The sequence below is a fragment of the Agelaius tricolor genome, unplaced genomic scaffold (assembly GCF_023055355.1).
Source record: "Agelaius tricolor isolate 1412-34295 unplaced genomic scaffold, bAgeTri1.0.p SCAF_25, whole genome shotgun sequence".
NCBI classification, from domain to species: domain Eukaryota; kingdom Metazoa; phylum Chordata; class Aves; order Passeriformes; family Icteridae; genus Agelaius; species Agelaius tricolor.
In genome coordinates, this window is record NW_027269285.1 from 7,091,826 (window position 1) to 7,106,370 (window position 14,545).

General features: G+C 41.4%; 1 protein-coding gene across 1 annotated transcript in view; it reads left to right on the plus strand.

Annotated features, from left to right (window-relative positions):
• RABEP1 (rabaptin, RAB GTPase binding effector protein 1) overlaps positions 1–14,545 on the plus strand; it is a 48,024-nt gene that overhangs the window by 28,142 nt on the left and 5,337 nt on the right. The window contains exons 6-17 of the mRNA XM_071448012.1: positions 699–834; positions 1,600–1,778; positions 2,711–2,836; positions 4,997–5,464; positions 7,049–7,153; positions 7,828–7,944; positions 9,225–9,323; positions 10,680–10,820; positions 11,835–12,024; positions 12,335–12,390; positions 12,836–12,934; positions 13,738–13,854. Coding sequence (XP_071304113.1) covers positions 699–834; positions 1,600–1,778; positions 2,711–2,836; positions 4,997–5,464; positions 7,049–7,153; positions 7,828–7,944; positions 9,225–9,323; positions 10,680–10,820; positions 11,835–12,024; positions 12,335–12,390; positions 12,836–12,934; positions 13,738–13,854 — 1,833 coding nt within the window. The remainder of the gene's footprint in view (positions 1–698; positions 835–1,599; positions 1,779–2,710; positions 2,837–4,996; positions 5,465–7,048; positions 7,154–7,827; positions 7,945–9,224; positions 9,324–10,679; positions 10,821–11,834; positions 12,025–12,334; positions 12,391–12,835; positions 12,935–13,737; positions 13,855–14,545) is intronic.

A 14,545-nucleotide genomic window follows, 5' to 3' on the forward strand; every position in this document is an offset into this window, starting at 1 on the left:
ATCCAATTCTCCAGGTATCACGTCTGACAGATGTTTATGTACCCCTGTCTTACAAGGTTCTGACTGGAGATTCTGCAGGACACTGACTTCTGCTATTAAAAAAAAAAAAAAAAAAAAGAAAGAAAAAATCCACATCTATTTCTTCAGTATTTCTTGATTTTGCTTTTTGCTTGAATTGCTTTTTGTTGATAGATTTTCCTTTGTTTTTGCAACAGTCTTTCGTGAGTTGGAAAGTTTCTTTTCTTGTCTGTCCTCAAGTTTTCTCTCTTCTTAGGCTTACTTCAAGCTTGCCTGTTTAATTTTTTTCTGGCTACTATGATTACTCTGTTTTGAACTAAGGAATTCTTGGCTTCTCAGCATTTATCAGCTGATAAGATCCTGCCTATCACCACTGATTACTTCACTGTCTGCTTTCCTGAGATATTTCCCTTTTCACCATCTGTGCTCAGTGCTGCTGTTGTGATCCAGCTGCTATAACTGTGATACACTGACAGATTTGACTTAGAATTTTAATGAGTAACTCATTCACAAGTAAATACAAGCTCTGCTTACACACTGGTAGTTGAATATTTGGGATTTCTGCAAATAAACTGGTCCTTCAGCACCTGTACATTACCTGAACAGCCAGCACTGTAACTTCTAACAAGAAGGAAATGTCTGAGAGTGTTCACCCACTGAGCTGGTTATTTTTTATTCAGGTTAAAGAACTGAACCATTATTTAGAAGCTGAGAAGTCATGTAGGACAGACTTGGAGATGTACGTGGCTGTTCTCAACACACAAAAATCAGTCCTGCAAGAAGATGCAGAGAAGTTGAGGAAGGAGCTGCATGAAGGTACCCACCTAACAATAATCCTTTGACTCTCTCCACTGAGGATGCAAAACCCAGTGGAGATGTGAACTCTTTTATCATTTCTTACTTGAACTTGATGAAAACAAATTGCCAGAGGGAAGCAGGACTTGTAAATGTGAAAGGCCATAAAATGTTTGCAGAAGAATGGAATGTGGAATTCCCTCATGTCTGGAAAACAGCAGAGTCATTCATTTCCTCAAGGCTTATTGTTGAATATCTGATAAGTTTTTAAAGCATTGCAAGCTTCATTCTTGCTGAAGTGATTTTAGGTGTATATTGTATTTGTGCATAATTGTGAGCATTATTTCCATAATGTATAGACCTGGCTCCCTGAGGTGTGGCAGTGCTGAGTGTGGAAATGTCCCTGTAGGGCACCACAGCCCAGGGTCACTGCAGAGGAGTGGAAACCAGGACCTGCTGCTGAAGTAAATAAGGATGTAGAAGACAGTTTTCTGAACCCAGCTCTAAAAAAACCCAAAACTGTTAGAATTCATGAATGAAGTTGAGGCATTAGTCTTCTCCCTGGGAAATCTTGAACTGTCAGTAGTAAGTCCCTAATCACAAGCCAAGTTTGGAAATTAAGAAAATGTTGTTTGAAATAAGACATTATTAACCTAAATAGTTGTTGAACAAAGCCTGACTGTTCTTAATTAGACCAATAATTACTTTTATTCCTGAAAATGCTTCTCTTTGGAAAAGATATTTAAACACTTGTGGTTCAGAAGAATTTTTTCTCTGCTTGCATAGTTTGCCATCTCCTAGAGCAAGAGAGGCAGCAGCACAACCAGCTGAAACACACGTGGCAGAAAGCCAATGACCAGTTCCTGGAGTCCCAGAGGCTGCTGATGAGGGACATGCAGAGGATGGAAATTGTGCTCACCTCAGAGCAGCTCCGGCAGGTGGAAGAGCTGAAAAAAAAGGATCAGGTTACCTGCTGCTTTCCTCTTTTTGCTTTTATTTTGTTTTTTAGTAATACTGTAGGTTTACTGTGGTGTAACAGGCATGGAAATCACATGTTGGCTGCAAGTGTGGTAATAGCTCCAAAAAATGAGAACTGGCAGTTTGAACTGAAATCTCCCCTTTAGTGACAGCTGGCAGTTATAACAGACCCCATTTGGACAAGTATTTGAATAATGGTGTATATAGGAACTCTAATGTTGCCAATAGGTAAATGAAAATGTAAAAATATCCAGAAATTACTCTTGGAGGGAGAAATAGTCATCTGTGATGCAAAATGTCTGGGTTAAGGATGTCAGCAAGTTTCACTTCTTTTTAGGTTTTTTCAGCCTTCCAGTACATATCCTAGGCATAAATTAAGACTTTCATTTTGAATTAACTTACACAAGTGATTGTACATATTTATGATTTAGTGATCTATTATGGGTTTTTCTTGATTCCTTCTATTCCATCATTTAGTGATCAAGGCACTTCCTATTTCACTTTTTTTAATGTTCATGCTTGTGTAATGGCTATTAATGGGTCTTTTAGGGGTGTAGATATGTTATATATTTATAGTCTATACAACAGCCAGTGTAACAGCTAGTTTTGTTACTTACTAATCTTTATAATTAGAATTTTAAACTAAGTAATATGCTTCTTGAATAAAATCATTCTAAAACATGAATCAGCCACTAAATGTTCAAAGTTCTCTCTTCAGTCAGTTTGGGTACCTTGTGAAATGAACACTGTATTTATTAACTAAATGAATATTTATGTGAAAACCACTGGGTTTTAACCAAAATAATCCTTTTCATTGTCTTCTTTGTAGCTTAGTTTATCATGAAAGCTGAAGTCATGACTATTATGGTAAAATTAAATCCCGTTTTCTGTGTATGCTCTATTGACCACTCATTTTTAGGAAGAAGATGATCAGCAAAGGCTTAGCAAGAGAAAGGAAGAGAAGCAAAAAGATTCAGATGATGAAACAAAGGCTTCATGTTCTCTGGCCCCTGAAGAAACCCTTACCCAGCTCTCTAATGAAGAGGTAAAACAATTGAATCTTGTGCTTGTGCTTGGACATTGCTCAGGGTGTTCACTGCAAATAAAATTGCAAAGTTACAGCCCTCTATTCTCTGTAGCTTCTAATCTTATTAGGCAATAAAAATCCTCAGAGCTGCAGTTGAATCTATAAATCCTGATTAAGATTGGAAGACAATAGTGCACCATCCTGAGAGGTGCCATTAAAAATGGTAATTTACATTTTGCATTCTGGAGGTTAACTGCTGGTAGGGTCTCCTGGGATTTCTAAGCACGTTCTAACACATCTAAATGTTCAGGATTAAGCCAATTATATCTGAACATTCAGCAAGAGTGTTGTAGCTGCTTTGCTAATCAAATTGTTGAATTCTGTACTTAGCCTTTCTTAGGGTCCATTTTGGTTTTGTGAGTCAAATGAAGGAAAAATTAATAAAAACCCACAAAGTTTTTGTGCTACAGGAGCTTATTTAACCTTCAAGAGACTTGAGAATTTTCAGAGTGAGACAGTGTTTTGCCTGGTTTTTAATCATTTTTGAAGGGAAAAAAGTATATATTTTAATAAATGTATTCTGAAGTAATTCCTTTACTTTTATCAAGGATTTATAACAGTTCAGAATGCAGAAAGATGTTCAGAATCATGAGATCTACATGTAACTGAGATCTAGTTCTACCCTTTAGCCTACAAGTCACTTTCTGTTTCAAACACTGTTTGTATTTTCCATGTCCAGTTATGCAAATGAGGCATTGGTGAGGAACAAAAAATTTATACGCTGATGTTTTCTTTAATCTCAGTTCATAGCATGTTCTTTAGTCCATCATTCACAATACTTATTTCCTTCTAAGATTTATACATCATGGAAAATTTATATTTTGAGAAGGAGCATAATTTTCATCATGGTTTGGGTTTCTATATGTGTTTGGTTTTGTTATTTATGACCTTTTTAGCTGTTCAGAATATGTTTTATATGTTGTAATCATTCATCAGTTCTTACAACTTGTTATAATTTGTTATAGCTTCTAAGATCCTCTCTCTTGGGCAGTTTGCAATACAAACAGATGATTTGTTAATATTGTTTTGGTTATCACAGAACAGCTGTAGCCTGAAAATGCAGTTTTATGTAAGTCTGTATTCCCTTGGCTTTTTTATTATGAACTTGTATATATACATGCAAATATAAGTATTACTCCTAAGAATGATTAAAACAAGGCATTTACAGCAGTAATAAAACAGTAGTACATAATATATATATATCTATTATAGGTTGCAAGCACTTAAATGAAGTGCCAGCAGCTTGCTGGTCTCTGAACCTATTTCAGAAATGATAATTTTTCTCAAGAGCCTGGTTCCAGTGTTACTTCCTTATGTGTCTAATGGCAAAGAAAAAGTGCATAATATTTTGGAAGGTATTTTGAAAGCAGTCATGTGCTTTTTAAATAAAGCATTACTGCTCTCTTTTCAGTGCTACAAAAAACAAAAATAGATCGAGAGGCTCCATGTGCCTGATACACATCACAGGACAATTTGTGTGGCTGTTGGTGCTGGCATTCCCCAGGATACCTTTGGGTCTAAGCCCAGCCTTTTCCCTTTTCTTTTTTTTATGTGCAAATAACATTGTGAAGAAGATATTTTGGTATTTTGTTAGACGTTCAAAGCAGAAGAGAAAAATAGAAGAACAACGTATACTTGTCGGTATAGAGTAGGCTTTAAGTATATTTTCCTCTGTTTATTTTTGTGTTAATGGAAAGTGGTTTTTTTGTGAAAAACTTCTGAATTTCATTTTGGAAGTGAAGTATCTGCCTTTTGTTGTGTAGATTATGGTTGCAGAGGGAATGTTGCTAGTTTATCTCCTCATGAGGGAAGCATCTTGCCTCAAATATTGGAAGCTGGAAGGTGACTGTGTCCTTGCTTGTCTGGCAGGAAGGTAGTTTTACAGAAGCATTCTGTTAACAGAAGACTTTTTAAACTTGTTTTATTTGTTTTTGAATTCTAGCTGGTTCATTTCAGTTCTCTGTCCCTTCCTCTGTGACCTTAAACTTAGAGAGCAGATGTTCTTGCCAAAGAAATTTAACCTTGCCTTTGCCATGCCTTGTAATTAGTGTCCAGCATTCCTCCTGTACCACTAAAATGGAGTAAATATTTGTTTTATTCCTTGATTTTCAATTCCAGGTGCATGTGAACAGCACCCATGGCTCAGTCCATTCCCTGGATGCAGACTTGCTTCTTTCCTCTGGAGAATCCTTCAATAAACCAGACACTGATATGTTTAAAGATGGACTTAGGAGAGCACAGTCAACAGACAGTCTGGGCACATCTGGATCCTTACAGTCCAAAGCTTTAGGGTACAACAACAAAGCAAAATCTGCTGGGAACCTGGATGAGTCAGACTTTGGACCACTTGTTGGAGCAGATTCAGTGTCTGAGAACTTTGATACGGCTTCCCTCGGATCCCTGCAAATGCCCAGTGGCTTCATGTTGACCAAAGATCAGGAAAAAGCAATCAAAGCAATGACACCAGAGCAGGAAGAGACTGCTTCCCTGCTCTCCAGTGTCACCCAGGGCGTGGAGAGTGCATACGTGTCCCCCAGCGGGTACCGCCTGGTCAGCGAGACAGAGTGGAACCTGCTGCAGAAGGAGGTGAGACCCCTGCCCTGCTCCTCCTCCTCCTGGGCTCTGCCCTGAGCCAGCTGGGGAAGGATCAGCTCACATCCAGGGCAGATGTGCACTTTCCCCTCTTGGAATGCTTCTGTGGGTGGAACACATCCAGTGTGAGGTGGATGAGCTGGCCCTGCCCCTGGCACAGGCAGCTTTACTAAACACACAATGCTCTGGGTTTTGAGGAGGAGGCTGTGGAACTCAGTATTGTCTGAGAGCGGGGGGGAAAAGGTGGGAGAACTTTAGGAGAAAATGGGAAGTTGAGGAGAGGGCATTATAGTGGAGCTGGGGATGAGTAGAAGGCAGAGAGGAGCAGAAGCAGCAGAGCTGGGGGTGCTGCTCTGTGTGCTGGGGGGTTTCCTGAGGGCTGTGCACTTTGGAAATGAGCAACCAAACTATGCCCAAGGCACAAAGTACCACAGAGAGGCTCCAGGAAATTGTTGGGGACTTGCATCATCACAAACCCATTTGTGAGAGCAGCAAGCAGCAGATTAGACTGAATCCTGGGCCAGTTGCACTGTGGATGACCATGGAAATTGTTGCTTCTGGGTGTTCTGCCTGTCAGTTTTTCATCAGCTTTATATGATGCCAGTTCAAAGCTTGTATCTGGTTTTTTGCTGAAAAGTGGAGTATTTGGGGTTTGCTGTGGTTTTTCTTTCAGAGGAGGAGAGGCCAAGGAACAACACTTTAGGGGGAAGAAAAGGTGGGGGGAGATAATAATCCATACTGGGTGAAAAGGGAGACAAGATGGGAGTAAAAAAACATATAAGAATGTAGTGGACGAGAAAAGGCCAGATGAAATTAAGAACTACTTATTTTTTTCTCTCAATTTGTTGAAATTTAACTTAGTGCAAATCATTGCTTAGGAGGTCTCTCCAAACTTTTTGTCAAGTTGCTTTGTTGTTGTTTCCCTATTGATTTGCTATATCTGGAGAAATTACAGCATCTGAGCTCAGAGCTGAGTTAAATCCTTACTCTTGAGTGTTCCCTTGGCCTGTGGACATTTAGGTGACACTTTACTTCAGGCCTGTTTCAGAATCCAGAACAGAAATGCAGCTTCCCACATGTTCTGGAGGCAGGAGCACACACTGGGGTGTGAATTCCTCCTGCTGTGGGTTGGACATGGAGCAGCAAACACAAGCACAGATTCAGCTCAAACTTGACCTGCAGCTGGAACTTTGATAAAACTTCCATTTGTCCCCTTGGCCAAAACCAGTGCAGTTCCAGCAGGAGAGCAGCTTTACTCTTGCTTTCCCTGCTGCCCTCCCCAGCACTGTTATTTTCTTTCCTGTTTGGTTTCTGTTTGTCAGAAGAACACAGCAGTGCCTTGATGAACTCTTTGTGCTGTGGCTTTTTGTGCTCATGGTGGGACCCATGGCAGGAAAAGCTGATATCCCCCAGCTGATTTGAGTTATCCTTCACTTGTAGAGCAACTCAATCCTGCCTTTACATGATTCTGCCACTCTTTTGTCAGCACTGCTTTGTGGCCACACCACACCTGAGTGTGTGTAGCATCCCCTGGAGTCTCCCCTGGCTCAGGGCAGGTGCTGACTCTGTGTCCTGCAGGTGCAGAATGCAGGGAACAAGCTGGGCAGGCGCTGTGACATGTGCTCCAATTATGAGAAGCAGTTGCAAGGGATCCAGATCCAGGAGGCTGAGACCAGAGACCAGGTGGGAATTCTCTCATTGCTTTAGCCAGGCTTTTGCAGCTTTTTAAACTCCTAAGGGTTCTGTTTTATTCATTGGTTTTAATTGACCAAAATCAACATACTGGATAACTTGACATAACTTGATTTGTTATTCATGTGTGGTCAAGTACATGAATTTCTTAGGGATTCACCTTGAAGAACCCTTTATTTGATGCTGTAAGGCCATGCACTAGTGTTCTATAAAAAGTATTATGCCCATGCTGAAGTCAGTATCTTTAATAATTTATATTTTAAAATGCTTGTCATGCACTAAATTCTATTATCTTTGATACTGTAGGATCTGTTAACAGAAAAGGACCTCATCCTGGCAGCATAAAATGACTTTCAAGTCTTGGAGGATATTTGTTTCCTGCCATATACCAAAGAACAATTTTCAGATGGGTGTGGAAGGCATGAGTCACATTGTGCTTTGAAATAAGTGATTGAAGTCATTACATGGCCATGGTCCAGTGCAGTTTGATGTCCCATGTTCCCTTAGAGGGATAATCTGTGCTGGAGCAAAGGAACTTCTGGGTTGCATAGGATTTTTGGATTTTTGAGGGATTTTATGTTGTTGGTTTGAGGAGTGAAAGAGTTCAGGAAATAAATTCTCCCCAAGAGAATGAAAACTGAATTAATTTTGTTGTGACAACACAGGTGAAAAAGCTGCAGGTGATGCTGAGGCAAGCTAATGACCAGCTGGAGAAAACAATGAAAGATAAACAGGAATTGGAGGATTACATGAAACAAAGTGCTGAAGACTCCTCTAATCAGGTATAAGGATTTGTAATTGAGGTCCAGGAATGATGAAATGTTCTTTAAAAGTATGTAAAAAGTAAAAGTATGTAAGAATGTTCTTTAAAAGTATGTAACAAGTCCTTGTGGTTTTTTAGATATGGATGAGCTACTGGCTGTAGAGGCAACACAAATGAGGATTTCTAGGGTTGGTTATGCTCCACCTGAGTCTGTCACAGTTTCTAGAGAAATCTATTGTGTCTCTAATATTGTGTTACCCAATTTTGGCCTTAAAATATCATCTCTAATCCTGAACTCCATTACAGAGTGGCAGTAGGAGCTTGAGTAATGTTTGAGTTTTGGCATGACCCGTGTCTGAAATGACCCAAATATGCAAACAGGGCCCTGTGCCCTGGGCACAGCTTTGTTCCTAGAGGAGTGGTTCTGTTCCACCACCTGCTCTTATCAACATTTGACACCCAGTTAATGGATTTGTGGTGAAGAATGCAGTAATGAGGAGCTGAGCAGGCATTAGCAGGGCCAAAATAGGCACTGAACTTCTTTAAAATAATAGCCCACTGGAAAGATTTTTCAGTCTGAGATGTGTATCTAATGAAGCCAAATATAATGTGGAACAATGAAGCCAAATAAGATGTGTAGTAGTCATAGTTAAAAATAAAAAGAAAAAAATATCATCATCTTTGGCCTATTAAAGCTTACAATAGTAGGTACATTTGTGTACCAGACACTGAATTTACTTCACTTGGGCTGGAACTTTGTCTCTTCCATCCTACCCAGTATTTTTTCTTACTAAAGAAACAGTCATTAGACAAAGTCCAGCTTAGACAACAGAAATATGTTTATATGTGCTTCTGGCTGTACCAGGGTGCTGTTAATTAAGTAATGATTAATCTTACATGTGTTGTTGTGGAATGACTTGTAAAGTTTTTGAAGGTGGGTGCTTTCAGAGAAAGGTACAAAAAATTCAAAAATTGCTGAAAACTTAGAAAAAAGATCTTTAGTTTCCCTTCAGTGTCTCTGAAGTGGCCTGCATGTAAATTTTATTAGAATTAACTGTTGATTCAGAGTTTGGTAATTAGAATATGATATTGTTGGTGCAGAAATGCAGCATCTGTCCTTACTGCCTGGAGCTGCTTTCCTGACTGAGTGAAGAATTAACATAAACTTCAGTGGCTTAGTTTGAAATTTCAAAGTGCCTATTAGTAATGATAACAGGCAAGAGAATTTATTTCTTTTTCAGAATCTGTTCCATGCTTTATATCTTACATATCTGTCTGTGTTTTCTTTCTTTCTTTAAGATCTCCTTGCTCATGGCCAAGTGTCAGAAGTCAGAGAATTTCCTCAGTGAGCTGCAGCAGGCATTTCTGCAAGCCAAGAGAAGTGTCCAGGAGCAAATGGTAAGAGAGATTAATTGCAGAGATCATGAGCAGCCCTGTTTGTCTGAGCCTGGGAGCTCAGTGTGTCTGTAAAAGGCTTTGTGTGCCCAGCCAGGCTTGAGCATCTTCACTTGCAAAGGGCCTGGGCCAGTGAGCTCTGATGGCAGTGCTGGGGCTGGGTCAGTTTGTGTCATTCTGTGCTGCTCTCTGTGTTCCTGCACATTCAGGAGCAGGGAGATCACTGCCCAGCTTCTTTTCCCATCTTTCATGGTCTAATCCCATGTCTTTTTGCTATCTCAACTTCACCTCAAATCTGAAGACAGAAGATTTTCTCAAGACTCTTTTTTTAGGATTCATCACAAGCACCATCATTAGTGAATATTTTCTCAGGTTTTAAAGATGAATGATCAGTGTTGTTGCAGGTCAGACTTAAAATAGCAGCCCTAACACCCAGGGAGAGATATGTATGGAAGCTTAATTTTTTAAAACTATTTTTGAACATCTTGCTGGAATTAAGCCAGAAAATAGGAAGAGCACCTCATGTTTTAGATCTAAGTTTGACTTCCTTAGAGCAACTCATTCCTTTCTATATCAGAATCAAATTTCTTCTTTTTTCCTCCCTGGCACAGCATTTGTGGGGGACTGAGAGAATTCATCCTCATGAACCCCAGTATTGCATTTTTGGGGTCAGGGATTGTGTGCAGCACATCAGGGCATTGCTGGCAGAGATGCTCTGCATGAGAACTCACCTGGTGGATGTGCAGGAGATTCAGAAAATGTGTTGATCTGAGTCTGCTTCTCCTGCTATTGCTCACATCCCTGGTTCCCCATTTCCATTCCTCTTGGAAAACTCCCCTGGATTTTTTTTTTCTTTTGTGATGCAAGCAAAGCCATGTCCTCTTCATCCCTTTTCTTTCCATGGGATCAGCTGTTCTGGTGCTCTCCTGGGAGGACAGTGGGAGGCAGACACCCACCATGGAAAGTTCCAGGGTGAATATTTCAGGTTTTTGGATAACCTGCTCTTACAGCTGGGTGCTGAGGTGCTGTTAATAAACATCTCCTGAAAGCACCTGTGGTTCCCGACCCTCCTTCCCCTCCATGAGCACAGCCAGCTAATGGATAAACACAGGAGGAAAGTGGGACACTGAACAAAGCTGGATTTTATTTATCACTGCTTCCTCCTCTCTGCCTGGACCCTTAAAGTTGGCCTTGCCAGGCCAGAGGGAGCTGCTGGTGTTGATCCACAGCATCATTTTGTTTCCCTTCTTTACAAAGAATATTAATTCACCAGACTGCTGAAAGTAGAGGTAGTAAATGGGGCAGAAGAGATCTGAGAATGACCCTGAGCATGAATTTCTGCTTTTGTTTGCATTGTAGGCTGTCCTGACACAGTCAAGGGAGCAGGTTTCAGAAGAGTTGGTGAGACTGCAAAAAGATAATGAAAGTCTTCAAGGAAAACACAGCTTGCATGTGTCCTTACAGCAGGCTGAAGATTTCATTCTACCAGAGGCAACAGAGGTAAAATATTTTTAAATCATTAACACCAACAGTGCTTGTGAGTTGATCTCACTGGAGTATTATTCTTTATCAAAAAGCTGTCTCAAACAGCACAAAGAGCAGCAATTGGGGTTTTAACCCTGGAAGTCTGTGATGGACAAAGCCAGCCAGTGGTCCCCCTGTGCCATGGCTGCTTCAGGGTGTGGATGGATTGTAAAACCATGGTCTGAGAGCTAACTGTGGTCTGACAGCTGCTCTGTGGTCAGTGGAGTGTGGGCTTGGCCCAGTTCAGCCAGTTCAAGCTGCATTTTCCACCTGGGCACACAGGTGTTCAGTCAGCAGAGCCCCACTATTGATTCAGTAATTCAAGTGAAGCCAGTCACTTCTGTGCAGTTAAAACCAGTAATAATCCAAAGCCTTGAGTAATGATAAACCTTATCATCCCTTTCATGGCCACTCCTTTCCTTTCAGCCTAAAAGATTTGGTGGTGCTGAAGGACAGGAGGAGCATCATAAACCCATGGGGATCTTTGCCATGTTTCCATTTCCTGGGGCCAAGCTGACTGTGGCTGTAATTCCTTGCTGGGAGCAAGGGCTGGGATGTCAGGAGAGGCCCTGGGGCAGCAGAGCTTTGCCTGGGATGTCAGGGCAGACCCTGGGGCAGCAGAGCTTTGTCTGGGATGTCAGGACAGGCCCTGGGGCAGCAGAGCTTTGTTTGGGATGTCAGGACAGGCCCTGGGGCAGCAGAGCTTTGTTTGGGATGTCAGGGCAGACCCTGGGGCAGCAGAGCTTTGTCTGGGATGTCAGGACAGGCCCTGGGGCAGCAGAGCTTAGGCCCTGGGGCAGCAGAGCTTTGGGATGTCAGGACAGGCCCTGGGGCAGCAGAGCTTGGTCTGGGATGTCAGGACAGGCCCTGGGGCAGCAGAGCTTGGTCTGGGATGTCAGGGCAGACCCTGGGGCAGCAGAGCTTTGTCCTTGTGCTGATAGCCCAGAGCTGGGTGATGCCAAATGCGCATCTCTGCTAATCCTGATCCAGGAGCTCCGGGAGCTGATCCTCAAGTACAGGCAGGACATCATCAGTGTGAGGACAGCTGCAGATCACCTCGAGGAGAAGCTGAAGGCAGAGATCCTCTTCTTGAAGGAACAGATCCAAGCTGAGCAATATTTGAAAGAAAATATAGAAGAAACTCTACAGCTGGAAATAGAGAATTGCAAAGAGGAAATAGGTGAGCAGGGGTGAAACGGTCTCAGAATAGGGATATAAGGAATTATTAAGTTGCACAAAGACTTGATTTTGTAGTAAACTTATCTGAATTTTGTGTGTAGACTTACCTGAATTCTAAATACTGTGCACTTTTGAAAGCAGAGACACCAAAGCTGTGCAGCTGAAAACAAAAGTACAATTATTTGTTTGCTTTTGAGGTACCTTTGATTTAACATGAGCTTAATTCTCCTTTCAATATTAACAGAAGTAATTAGGGTATGAATAATTCCCTGTTTTTCTTGCATTTAAGTTTTAATGTTCTTGTTTTTCAGCTTCCATTTCCAGTTTAAAAGCTGAACTGGAAAGAATAAAAGCAGAAAAGGAACAGGTAAGAAGCTCTTTCACTGTGGGATTTTTGGATTTGGTGGTGTGGGATTTTTTAATAAAGGGGTTTTTTTTATCTTTCCTGTATTGATGCCAGTGTAGGAATAGGACACATTCATAGTTCTGTTCCTTAAAAGGTGTTTGATCTGTTTTATTAATCTGTAACCTAAATACTGGATTAACTAATTCCTAACTACTACTAGCCTACCTAACACTGACCTAAATGTCAAGTTTGGATATTTTTCTCCAGCTCCAAAAGTAAATAAATAGAGAGAAAGTGATGTTATTCAGGTGTTTTCTCTGCCCCTAGAAGAGATTATCTGGGTATGTTTCTGAGTTCCTGAGTCCCCTAAGTACTGAAAGATTCTTAGACTTCCTTATGGAGGAACTGTGGGAGATGGAAATGTTATGAAGTTTAATTAATTTTTTTTGGTATTATTATTATACAGTTGGAAAGTTCTTCACAGGAAAACCTGCAGCAGCTGGAGAGTCTGCAGGAGGCAAAGAATGCTCTAGAAGAACAGCTGAAGAAGGAGACTGCAGCAAAGGTAGCTATGATGTCTGGATGTGAAGTGTATCTGCATCTTTTGTGATGAGCAGCTGTGTCAGAGAATGTGGCACTACCTAAGAATGAAAAAAAGAAGCTTTTGAATGTTGGTAAGAAACTGGCAGGGCAATAATGTCCTCTGGATGTGGTTAAATCCTCACCCCTGTTTTCACTGGGATTTGTAAAGTGGTGGCTCTGAATTGCTGCTGACCTGACATCCCTTGGGTTGCCCTCCCAAGGGAAGGCTCAGGAACATTGCAGCCTGTGCAGTGTCCTGAGAACCAAACCCTGGCTTGGGGGCTTTGATGCTTTTGAAGGAATGTTTGGGATTTTTTTGTAGTTGCTGTAGGAAGGGGCTCTACTTCAGCACCCAGTGAGTGATCTGAGCACTCACTCTCTGCCCTCTCTTGTTGTGGTTTTAGTTTTTTTTCCTTTCCCCCAACACTTCTCTGACTAAAGCTCAGGACAGCAAGACACTTACATTGCCAGCAGCAATTACTGCCCTTACCATGAACTTACTGCACTGGAACTCAGAACTCTGCCTTTGTGTTTTGAGATCCCTGCTCATGGTGCTCTTAAGGGACTTTGGGCTTTTTCATGCCTTAACCAGTCTGTTGGCACCTGTTAATGGGTATTGGCCCCTGGTTTTGCACTTTGGAAAACTGAGCTGTGGAAAGACTGGGTTAGTTTGTTGCCAGGGCCCTGTGAATGCTGTGCTGCTCTCCTCTGGTATCACACTTTAATCAGTTCATACAAGCTGCTGATTTTTATTCAGTTCAAGCATAAGAACCTTTTCCTCCTCAGGCCAACCTTGAGCAGCTGGTGTTTGAAGAGAAGAACAAAGCCCAGAGGTTGCAGACTGAATTGGATGTCAGTGAGCAAGTGCAGAGAGACTTTGTAAAGCTTTCTCAGACACTTCAGGTAAGAGTCCAATCAATGTGTAAGGGCTGTTTTAGTTTCATTATTTCCCCAGAGCTGAGTAAAATAAGAAACAGCAGTTGTAAATTTTCTTATGTTGGTATTTATGATTATTTTAGAATTTGTTAGTGTAATAAACTGCTCAGGTATTCCTACTATTATATTACTGTTAAAGCTATTGGGATTCCATCCTGATTACATGGTTCTAGCTAATTTTCAGTTATTGTACTAAAAGCAACTGTGCAGGGCCAAAGATGATGGCTCTTCCAGGCCTGTGTTTTTCCTTGTCCATCTCCTGATGCTTCCAATGTGATATTTTCATAGCAAATCATTCAGATGCAAATATTTGAGGACAAAGTAAGGAGCTGGTACTGCTTAATCTGAATATATGAAGTGGTTCTTAGTGTTACAATTACTGCTTTCTGTTTATACATTCTAAAAGTCTTGTCCTTGCTCTTGTCTCTGCTGTTATCCTTGTATTTCCTCCACCTGTGGTTGATGTGAGGTGGCTGAGGGGAGGAGTTTTCTCAGGGGTGTCCCTGAGGCTGATCCAGGTTTTTCAGGCTGTTCTGCTGCAGTTTGTGTGCAGAGGAGCTCTCAGTGACCTGGGGAAGCCAGGCTGGACTGGGCTCACCCTCAGGGTCTGTGTTCCCAGAGTTTGTGCCCCCTTTATGTTCCAGCTTTGCTCACAGAG